At 39.2% G+C, this 12,104-nt stretch overlaps 1 protein-coding gene across 3 annotated transcripts in view; it reads right to left on the reverse strand.

Moving 5' to 3' along the window:
• The window catches only part of WDR4 (WD repeat domain 4), a 38,159-nt gene that overhangs the window by 17,562 nt on the left and 8,493 nt on the right, over window positions 1-12,104 (reverse strand). For all 3 annotated transcript variants that reach the window (XM_001375374.4, XM_007493190.3, XM_056826009.1), the window contains exons 4-5: window positions 11,919-12,075; window positions 2,051-2,163 (exon numbers count right to left, since the gene is read on the reverse strand). In XM_001375374.4, coding sequence (XP_001375411.1) covers window positions 2,051-2,163; window positions 11,919-12,075 — 270 coding nt within the window. The remainder of the gene's footprint in view (window positions 1-2,050; window positions 2,164-11,918; window positions 12,076-12,104) is intronic.

Here is a 12,104-nt window from a genome sequence, read left to right on the forward strand (position 1 = left end):
TAGCACTGCTGGGTTTGTACCCCAAAGAGATAATAAGGAAAAAGACTTGTACAAGAACATTCATAGCTGCGCTCTTTGTGGTGGCCAAAAATTGGAAAATGAGGGGATGCTCTTCAATTGAGGAATGGCTGAGCAAATTGTGGTATATGCTGGTGATGGAATATTATTGTGCAAAAAGGAATAATAAAGTGGAGGAATTCCATGGAGACTGGAACAACCTCCAGGAAGTGATGCAGAGTGAGAGGAGCAGAACCAGGAGAACATTGTACACAGAGACGGATACATTGTGGCACAATTGAAGGTAATGGGCTTCTCCATTAGTGGCAATGCAGTGATCCTGAACAACTCGGAGGAATCTACGAGAAAAACCACTATCCACATTCAGAGGAAAAATTGTGGGAGTAGAAACACCGAAGGAAAACAACTGCTTGATTACATGGGTCGAGGGGATGTGGTTGGGGATGTAGATCCTAAAGGAATATCCTAGTGCAAACATCAACAGCATGGAAATCTGATCAAGGTCACATGTACTACCCAGTGGAATTATGTGTCAGCTACAGGATGGAATGGGGGGAGGGGAGGGAGGGAAAGAATATGATTCTTGTAACCAAGGGATAATGTTCTAAATTAACTAAATTTTTCAAAAAAAAAATTTTTTAATTTAAAAAAATGGTATACGACTAAATTCCTCTTGATTAGAGAAATGCAAATTAAAACAACACTCAGGTACCACCTTACACCTAACAGATTTGGACAATATGACGGTAAAGGAAAATAATAAATGTTGGAGAGTATGTGGCAAAATTGGGACACCAATGTACGGCTGGTAGTGTTGCGAACTGATCCAACCATTCTGGAGGGCAATTTGGAAGTATGCCCAAAGGGCTATAAAACAATGCACACCCTTTGATCCAGCCATAGTACTACCAGGTCTGTATCCCAAAGAGATTTAAAAAATGAGAAAGGACCTGTTTGTACAAAAATATTTATTAGCTCTTTTTGTGGTAACAAAGAACTAGAAACTAAAGGGATGACTCTCAATTGGGGAATGGCTAAAGAAATTGTGTTTTCTGATGGTGATGGAATACTATTGTGCTATAAGGAATGACTGATACAGAGTGAAACAAGCAGAAGCAGGAGAACATCATACACAATAACTGCAATACTGCAGAATGATCAAATGTTCTACTATCAGCAATAAACACATATTAAATATATAACATACATAAAGTATACTTTGCTACTATCAGCAACACAATGATCAAAATAATTGAGGGATTTAGGACAAGGAATGATATCCAACCCCAGAGAAAGAAATGTTGGAGTCAAAATGCAGATAAAAGCGTATGATTTTTCAATTGTTTATTTGGTTTTATGTTTTCAGGTTTTGATTTTTAAAAATTATTCATTTACAAAAATGAATACGGAAATATTTTGTGTGATATGTGCATAATGCAGATTGAATTGCTTGCCAGCTCCAGGAGGGGGAAGGGAAAAAGGAAGGTCGACAATTTAGATCATTTAGCCTCAGAAAACTTATATGGAAATGGTTAGTACATATAATTTGTAATAAGTAAATTTTTAAAATTAAAATAAATTTTTAAATGGTTAATTAACATAAGCAGCCAGCAAGAACCACAAATTCCAGAGGAAAATTACAAAGCTATACTTACTGTCCAATGATCAAACTTATCACCATGAAATGGAAGGTGAAGTTTTAATGTGGTTCTAAAGCTGAGAAAAACTAAACAAAAAGTAGCAAATTTGTCTTATGGCACAAAATACTGTCATTTTTTTGGGCTATCAAAGTGAGAATTCCTACATGAATTATGAACAAACAAAAGCAATGTAACATTTCCCTCAAAGTAAAAAGACTTGTTGTCAATTATAATTCTCACTTTCTTTTACCAATAAAAAAGGATAAAATTAACTATTACCTACTTAATAATTATGATGAAAGCAACTTTAAGACTGTAACTTACAAACTGTAAAACATGTAAATGTGAAGTATTATTACAACTATTATCAATGTGAAGGACCATTTACTTACTCGGTATGACCCAAGCAGAAAGATTCGATGTTGTGTGGTGCTGCAAATAAACTAACACGGATTTTCTCATCTCTGTCAGCTGTGAGAATATAACGGTCATCAGGACTCATGGCCTCCATGAAAAGAAAAAAAAATCATTTCACATAAATTTATATCTCAAAAGATGTTAACTTCTTACCAAGCAAAAGAATAACAGTTCAAAATAGCAAGTTAGTTTCTTAGTTTCTCTTTCTCTCTTCTAAATATAGGTGCACTCTAAAACTCTGTCCTTCATTCATCTCCTGTAAAGATCTATACTCTCTCCCTAGATGGTTTCCTCCATTCTTAAGGCTTCAACTATCATTTATATGTAGATAACTCCCAAAGCTACATTAATTATTCCAGGATTTTTTTTTAGATTCTATTCTGTTCAGACCTGGAGACACAAATATGAAAATAAACCTGTTTCTGCCCATAAAGAGCAATCTTCACTCTCTCCCACCTCCACTTCTGAGGGATAAAAACATGTGCCAATCAAGCTGGAAGTGGTGTTTTTGTTGTTTTTTTTTTTGAGCTGGAAGCTCTGAATATTTTCTACAATGTTCCTGGAAGTTTTCATTTTGAAGTTTCTTTCAGCAGGTGACCAGTTTGTCCTCTGGTTCTAAGAGATTTGGGCACTTTTCTTTTAAGCTTTCTTGATATATGCTGTGTAAGCTCTTTTTTTTTGTCATAAATTCCAAATGTTCAATAGTTCTTAATAGTTCAATTCTTAATTTTTTTCTCTTTGAAACATTTTTGAGGTCCATTGTTTTAGAAAAAAGAGACTATACATTTTCTTCTTTTCTTTCCGTTTTTTTTTAAGTTTGATGTTTCTTGTTTTATAGTCATTAATTTCCATTTGTTTCATCCTAATTTCAGAGTTTGTTATTTCGGTAAAGTGTGTACCCCTTGCACCAGGTTATTTCCTTTTTCAATTATTTATCCTACAGAAGAAAGAGAAAGAATTCTTTCCTCTTTTAAATTTCACCTTCTAATATTCATTTTATCTAAAAACAGTATTTAAAGTTTAAAAAAATACTCCTGGATCATGTCTTCCAGGAATTCTAATTGAATTTGTGCCCAATCTATGTTTTTCTTTGAGGCTTTGTAGGTATTTTGGAGTCATTCTCTTCTGAGAGTTTGTCTTGAGTGTCCCTGTCACCTTAATAGCCTTATATAGAACTTATATTTTTTTGTTTGCTCATTTCTCCAACCTGACTTTGGGGTCTGCATACTTCTGATGCGAGTTCTCTCCATTTATTAAGTGTTCCTTTATTCTGGGATCTAAGGGACGACTTAGTTTGGTGACCTTAGGTAAGTGTTCCCAAAGTGGTCTAATCCAGGTCCAATTTTGATCACTGTTGTCGTGGTCTCAGTTTTGCAATTACCGGATCTGGTATTTGAGTCAGAGCAGTACAACTATGGTCTTACCCCAGTTGGAAGTTCCAGAAGAGCACTGCTAGATTCAAACACTATCAGTCAGTTATAAAGCTCGACTGTTTCAGAGTTAGGGAACTGCAGGTTTCTCTTTGGACTGAGGCTTCTTATTAGGGAGGAGGTTAGAACTATTTGCATTCTAGGGTCAGACTACACAGCCCTCGCTTGCTCATCAAAACCAAACCGTACTTTGCTTAGCACACAGCCTAGAGCCTCCCATACTCCTAGTCCTGTAATGTCACTGTTTACATAGGTACCTTCAGCTTTCTGTCCTGGTGCTTTGACATGGAATTGGGTAGTAAGCAAAAAAGCTGCCAATTGGCGCTGATTTAATTTCCTACAAAGCCCACCTCTTTGGTGGGCTTTGAACTGCTTCTTGACCTGGTGCATTAGTTGTGGCCCTGTTTAGACCCAAGGCAGGAATCTTCCGGGTAGCCTTCTCTCTTGACTATACTCTGTTCCCAGACTTCAATGTCTGCTTCCCTATACTGAACAAAACTAGAAAAATCATTCCCCTGAGTTATCTTTAATTTCTTTCTCAAGTGGTTCCGTACTGGTTCAGTCTTCTGCTCTACTCCAAACTTCGCTCTTGTTTTCAGCAATATCAAAACTGAAGTCCCTGAAACATTCTAAACTCGATTGCAGAATTCCCTCAACTCTACTCTATCTGAGTTAAGTACAAATTCAAATCTGGCCTCACTGTAACTCGCTGTAACATCATCTCCCATCTCCCTCATGTCTTTTGTTTCAATGATCAAGAACTATAAAGTGCTTTTATTATTTGATAAACTCCTCTTTTTATATTCCCTACACTTTATCCCTTATAAATGTATACTTTATTCTCATCAAGACCTCTATTACCATTATTATTCTCCCTTTTAGATCATTCTTGCTCTAACCTCATTTCTTCTACCTTCTCAATCTCATACTTAATAATAACCAGTTCAATGCTACAGAGAACTCTGTTCTTAAGTCTCTTATCCCCTCCTCCATCCTATCGATACTACTAATGTTTGGTCAAACCCCAACACTGATTTAGTTCCACCATCTGTCAACTCCAGGCATACTCGCAAACTGTTGCTAAAAGAAATCTTGAAACCACCCTAATGATTGCAATACAATATTATCAATCTCACATGAGCCCTTATAACAGCTTCAGTCCTCCCTAAATGATTCTGGATCTCAGGACTGCCAAAGGCTATTCTAAGCCTTCTAACTAAGCTTGCCCTCTCCATTTCAGCTGAGTATCTTGCTGTCTACCTTAAGAAGAAATCAGAGGCCTTTTCCCTCCTCTTGAACCCTTTTCTATATCTCAATTAATGTACAAGCACGTAAGTCCTTATTCTGTACCAGGTCTTGTGCTAGATGCTGAGGATACAAAAACAAAAATGCAACCACTTATATTCCATTGGAGAAAGAACTGTATATGAGATTAATAATAGTGTTATTAGTCCTTCGTGACATTAAAAAGTTCATGTCTCAAATTGGACTGACTGTGCAACTGCCTCACTTAAATCCAATTCACACACAAGTCAATATAGCGTACATTTTTTTCAGGAGGGCATTTAGGAGCTTTTCTTTGGTCACCAACTACACTACTGGCAACAGAGATGTACTGACTGACTCAACTCACAGACCCAGGACAAAACTCAACTCCACACCCCGGGCTCCTTCCTTGCTCCCAATGCTGTGAAGGTAACAGGCTCTGGGCTTTAGAAGGGCCTCAGTGGCCGGCACAGAAGCACTTTGGGCTGCAAAAGATTTCTAACGGAGAGCAGACAGAAAGAGGCAAGACACATGCCTGAGGGTGAAGCACAGTGCCAACCCTGCCCACACCCCTCGCGTTCCCGGGGCCTCTGCGACCCAACTCCAAACCCTTGGCTGCAGTGGCGCCAATGTGGCTTTGCTCTGAGGCCAGCACCGTCAATGGCATTACCCTCGTCCCAGCTTCCCAGTCTCAAAATCTAAGGGCCAGCCTTGATTTTTCATTCCCTCTCACGTTGCACATCCAGTCTGTTATCAAGGCCTGCCAAGTTTACCGCCGTGACCTCTTGCCTACGGGCCCTCTCTCCTCCCATACCTTAACCTCTGCACTTTAGAACAACTCACTTGATGGCTGCCCCCTCGACTCTCTCCTCATTCTAGATCGAGAGCAGAGCACTGACCACGTCACCGCCCTACTTCATCTCAAATAGACGATCCTGTTGGGCGTTTGAAGTCCTTCTAGCCCCGAGCCTCAACTGAAGCGATTTTACGTGTTACTCCTCGTGCCCCTCCTCTGCAATCCAACGGCATCCGTGTGACTGATGCCGGAGTATACAGATGGCCCCTGTGAGGATTACAGAAGCCAGCCTGCATGCTGTTCTTGGCGGAGGCCTCCATTTAAAGAGGGTTCACAGAGCAGCCCATCCTTCATTTCTCGCCCGCGGCATGCCTTAGACTAGACTCCACGCCCCGGAGCTGGGAACCTTTTCCTCGCTGATATGTCCCACACTTTTCAGGGTTTTTTCCTTTCCCCATTAGACTGTAAACTCCTCAAAGGCAAGGACTATATTTTTCTTATTTGCGTCCCTCGTGTTTAGCACAGCACCTGGCACGGGGTGTTTAATATACCCATTTGTTTGTTTATTCACTTTTTTACTTCCATCTCACTATTCCCACGCCTGACCTTACTTCCCAACTCGACCTCCTGTCGTCTCCCTTCAACTACGAACAACCACCACATGAAATTTCAGAATGTGCGCTCCTCGGGGAAGGGGATTTTTTGCTTTTTTTGTATCCTCAGTGCTTAGCACAGTGCCTGGCACATAGAAAGTGCCTGATAAATGCTTGCCAACTGACTGGGAATTAGTGAAGTAATTTCCTTACGGAGTAATGGGATAACTAGAAAGTACACATAGTCCTGGATAAGACGTCTATTTACCAAATACCTCACTACTCTAGAAGCTACTATATGGTTTAGAAACATTCTATCTACGCTGGGTCATTAATCTCTCACAAAAGCACACCTCAGACTTGCAATATAATCAAATGATATTAAAGCAACTGGCCTCTCCCCAACTCTTCCCACATCCCCAAACCTCTAGGAATGAGTGAGGAGGTGTTTCTGCCCCAGAAAGTGCTGCCATGTCCTCTGCCCTGAGAAAAGAAAAATTCCCCCAATCTCGATAAGCACTTTAATAGCGGGGGCTATGTGCCTGAAGGTCGTTGTCATATGTCACTGTTTTAGAAGAAAAATAAGGAATTCCAAACCCCACTAACCAGAGTTCCAAAGTCAAGAAACTAGAGGCTGACCCTGACCTCTAGGCCCTCTCTATGCATTCACTCAACACTATAACAGAGTTAGACCAGAACCTAATGTCAGATGGGCAAGATTAAATACTAAACTTGAATTCTCTTATCAGAAAACCAACAATGATCCAGGGCTTCAGAAGTATTAAACACCCAAAGAGTAGGCCTTTTCACTTTGCTATGAGTCAAGGACAAACTATACCTACAGGATATCTTTTAGGCACAGCTTATTGCCCATTTTAAGATGCAGTAAAAAGAGTCTAACATCTGAATTCAGCAAGGCTTAAGGGGACCCAATTGCCGGCTATTTACCCAAAATATCTCCCTTCTAGAAGCAGGGAATATTATAGAAAGCTAGCCTCCATATCAGGAAGAGCTGGGTTCAAATCTCACCTGACATCCTGGCTGTGTGATGACGAATAATAGATAATAACATGTATAGTGTGAAGACTGGATTTAGCTATCTCCTGATTATAACAATGAAGATGCTTAGTCTGACAAAATCGGGAATGTCTATACCCATACTTAAGGATTAAGTACTCAGGAGGGCAGCCTTTGATAGACATGTGCAAAAAACAGCTGACAGACCCCTGGGCTGTCCTAAGTGAAGCTTAAGCTACCATTGGTATAGATAAGATGCAGAAAAGTGATGTAAAACCGTCCATATATTTCACGTCACTTCCTCTCTTCGGGCTCTTTCCCCGGAGAGGTGGATCTGGCTGATCACTTCCTGTGAGCAGGCCTGGGAGCCAGTTTGATTCTGGGAGCCTAGATGAGCTCCCTCAGACAGCTTCCTTGAGACAGTCGCATGATAAGACTGACTCCCTTTTCCCTTGGCTCTCAGGGGAGGCCCCATTGGCCAAGGCCTTGAACTCCTGCCTGGCTCAGCCTGAGCCAGAGCAGTTTAAATTAACTCTTTCCTCTCTCTCTCTCTCTTCTCCTTAATTCCTTCTCTCTATATTAATTAAAATCACTTTATTAATTAAATAATTAATTAATTAAAATTAATTAAAATAAACTTCCAGCTGACTTGGGTATTATATTTGGGATTTTTTTCCCTGGCAACCAATTAATTTAGATTTAAGTCACAACTATAAAATTATCCTCTATAATACATCACTTACTATGTGCCAGGCACTGTGCTAAGCTCTTTACAATCATTATCTGATTTGATTCTTAGAACAACTGTAGGAGGTACATACTATTATTACTTCCATTTTACAAGACAAGTCACTTATGAATATAATATTCTAGGCAACTAAGTATAAACCTAGAGAAAGTGCTAACCTACTTGGGTAGGCAGAGATTTCTCACAAGGGAGTTTTCTAAAACAATGAAATAACTAGTCCTTATCCCTGTCTCCCAGAGAGGCTGATATCTTCTCTAGATCAGACCTTCCACAATAACATTACAAAGCAAGAGCTTTGGTCAATACTGGTAGTACCTGAATGTTCTCTTCCTCTTCTCCTAATCTCCATCATTTAGAGACTGTGCTTTTATCTAGGCACCCCTTCCCCTCCAACCATTCCACTCTCATTCCCAGCTAACTCAAACTTAATCTCTCAGTCCTTCTCCTCTAACAGTACCCCCTGAAAATGTCCTTCTATTGACAATTTCACTTCATGTTTTGATTCCTTCTTTTCACATTTATTCTTCATACCAGAAGAAACATCTAGATCCTCTGCAGATGACTTGGCAAGCATGGTCACCTTCTAGTGTTGGTTTCTCCTTCTTTCATATTCCCCAACAGAAAAGGCCAGGATGAAATTACATAGGCCTTCCCCATCATTGTCATTTCCAGACTCTAATTCTGCCATTATCGTTTAGCAACCCCCTCGATCATTTCAGGTTCTCCACATCTGTCCACATTGCCCTGAAATTCTTGTTGGAGCCATCTACTGGACATCAAGTATCTGTTCAGTTTCTTTCTCAAAAAGTTCTGCAAGTGGTTCAGTCTTCTCTGCCCTAAAACTCTACCCTCATATTCAGACTTGAAAATAAACTCTGAATATAAACTCTAGTCTTACAATTTATCAGTCTCCCCAACTCAGGCTAGTCAAGTACAAGTTGGAGAGTAGAATGAAAATGAGATAATTGTTGTATATTTCAGTTGCCAAAAAAGGTATTTCTTTAGCCTTATCAGGAAAGGATATTCAGCAAGAATACAGCACTTGATTCAATTGGGCATAGTTTTCCTACCTCTTTGTTGTCCATGATGGTCCACCAGTCAGAAGCCTGTCAGAGGAGCTGATGGCTCCTTGTGCCATGGCTTTAAACCTAAGATATCAGGAAGTAAAAAGCCCAAGTCTTTAGCTCTCTGAGCCAATTAAGTATTTTTTTAAAAACTCTGACCTTGTTTTAGAATTGACACTAAGTATTGGTTCCAATGCAGAAGAGCAATAAGGGATAGGCAATGGGTGTTAAGTGACTTGTCCAAGGTCACCTGGTAAGATGTGTCTGAGGCCAGATCTGAACCCAGGACTTCCCATTTCTAGGCCTGATTCTCAATCCACTGAGCCACCTAGCTAACCCCTGAACATAACTATATTGAGGATAATTTCAGTACTTTTTAAGGAAAAGTAGCCTCCTTCAGGTAAGGTCTTGGAGTATCTTCATTTGAAACAGCCACAATCAACCATAATTGGTTATAACCAAATCAAAACTACCCTCTCCAAGTTTTTCAATGATCCTTAACTGCTAAATTCAATGGCACTTTGTTCTATCCTCATCCAACTTAATCAGATCTCAAAACAATTTTTAGTATTGTCAACCACTCCTAAATTATCTCTCTTCCCTTGGCTTTATTAACACTGCTGTTTTGGTTCTCTCACAGGCCTGACCATTTCTCCTCAATCTATCATCACTATCCAATGGATATAGACAAAATTTAATCAATCAATGAATTAACATTAAGCACCTACTATGTGCCAGGTCCTATGCTAAATATTGAAGACACAAAAAGAAGCAAAAAATGGTCCCTGACCTTAAAAGATTTTACACTCTAGTGAGGGAAACAGCATGCAAAAAAATGTATACTGGAAAAAGAAGAAACAATTAACAGAGGAAAGGTACTATACTTAAGAGAGGCTAAGGTAAGCTTCCAGTAAAATATGGGATTTTAGTTGGGACTTAAAAGGGGCCAGAGAAGACAGTAGTAGGAATGGAGGAGGGACAGTGTTCCAGGTCTGGAGGATAAACAAAGAAAATGCCTACAACCAAGAGACAGTGTTTTATTTGTGAAACAGTCATGAGGCCAGTATCACTGGATTGAAGAATAAGGATTGGGGACTAACAAAACTGGAAAAGTAGAAAGAAGATAAGTTATAATGGGTTTCAAATGCCAAAAAAAAAAAGCACTTTGTATTTGACCCTGGAGGCAATTAGGAGTCCCAAACCCTACCCCAAAGCTGTCTTCTCTTTTCTCAGAAATCTTGTTCTTTTTTTCAAGTTTCCCTATGTCTGCTGAGGGAAAACCGGATACGTGCAGATTTCTAGCCTCAAAGCTAACCCTGACTCTTCTCCCTCATCTCCTACAACCAAAACTCCAAGAGGGCAGTAACTATTTAGTTTTTGTCTTTGTATGAGCAGCACCTAGCTAAGTAATAGATGCTTAACAAATACTTCATCTGAATTGTTCAAACCATGCTACTTCCACAACATATTTTCTCCCTTTCCACCCCCTTCTTTCCATTTAAATCTAGTTTGAGACCACTAACTTCTAGTATGGATTATGGCAACAGTCTCCTAATTGGTCTCCTTATTTCTAATGTCTCTCTTTTCTAACTGATCCTTCCATATAGATGTGAAATCCAATTAAATAAAGTCTGGGTATCCTCCCTACCAAAACAAACAAACAAACAAACAAAACACAGAGATCAAACCATGTCACTCTCTTATTCAGAAATCACTCCAAAATCTGGCTCTGCACACTCTTTGTAGTGGCAAAAAAAACTGGAAAATTGTGGGGTTTCTATCAATTGGGGAATGGTTGAAAAAGTTGTGATATATGTTGGTGATGGAATATTATTGTGCTCAAAGGAATAATGAACTGGAGGGATTCCATGTGAACTAGAAAGAGCTCCAGGAAGTGATGCAGAGCGAGAGGAGCACAACCAGGAAAACATTGTACACAGAGACTGAGACACTGTGGCACAATAGAATGTAATAGACTTCTCTACTAGCAGCAATGCAATGACCCAGGACAACCCTGAGGAACTTATGAGAACAAATGCTATCCACATCCAGAGAAAAAACTGTGGAAATAGAAACACAGAAGAAAAACATATTATTGATCACATGGTTCGATGGGTATATGATTGGGGATGTTGACTATTGCAAATATTAATGATATAGAAATAGGTTTTAAACAATGATACATGTAAAACCCAATGGAATTGCTCATCAGTTCCAGTAAGGGAGAGAGGGGAGGGAAAGAACATGAATCATGTAGCCATGGGAAAATATTCTAAATTAATCAATTAAAATTTTTAAATTTTAAAACAAAAAAATAAAAATAAATTTTGGTTCTGCACTACCTTTCTAGATCTATTTCATATTGCTAGATTTCACATGCACCAGATTCTAGACAACCTGGCCTGCTAGCTGTAACCTAAATTCAGCATTACATCTTCCAGAGGGCAGAGATTCTTTCATTTTTATATCCCCTAAATGGTAAATCACTGACAGAACTAAGTTCTAACTCTGAGTCCAATACTTTATTTTGTTAATCCTCAATATTTCCCAGGTCTTGAAATGTATAGCTAAAAAAAGGTGAACTTTATTTCTGTTTAGATATTTGTCTTTAATTTTTCCTAACTCTTCCAATTTAATGGGAAAATTCCACTTTAACAGAGAGGCTGAGGCTGATAAGCTCAGGAGTTTCAAGTTATAGTGGGCTATGCCAATCAGGTACCCCCATTAAGTTTAGCATTAATATGAAGTAGGAGACCACCAGATTGCCTAAGGAGTGGCAAACTGCCCCATGTTAAAAACAGAGCAAGTCAAAGTTCCCATGCTAATCAGTAGTGGAATTAGGCCCATTTCACTTCCAGGTCAACTGAGATAGGTCTAAACTATAAAGAAAAAGGGGGAAAAAAAGTTAATGAGCTAGTCAACTACACACCACATCCAACAACATAGAAAGGTGTCCAAGTTCAAGTTTTCCATCCTGATGTGGCGCCAATACAGAAAATGAATATACATCTCCAGACTTGTCCGCCACCAAAATCTTCTCATCTGTAGATGTAAATGTCAGAGAAGTACATCTTCTCACCACTGTCCTGGAAGTCAAAGAGCATTAAGGATGATT

This window comes from Monodelphis domestica, chromosome 4 (assembly GCF_027887165.1).
Source record: "Monodelphis domestica isolate mMonDom1 chromosome 4, mMonDom1.pri, whole genome shotgun sequence".
Lineage (NCBI taxonomy): Eukaryota > Metazoa > Chordata > Mammalia > Didelphimorphia > Didelphidae > Monodelphis > Monodelphis domestica.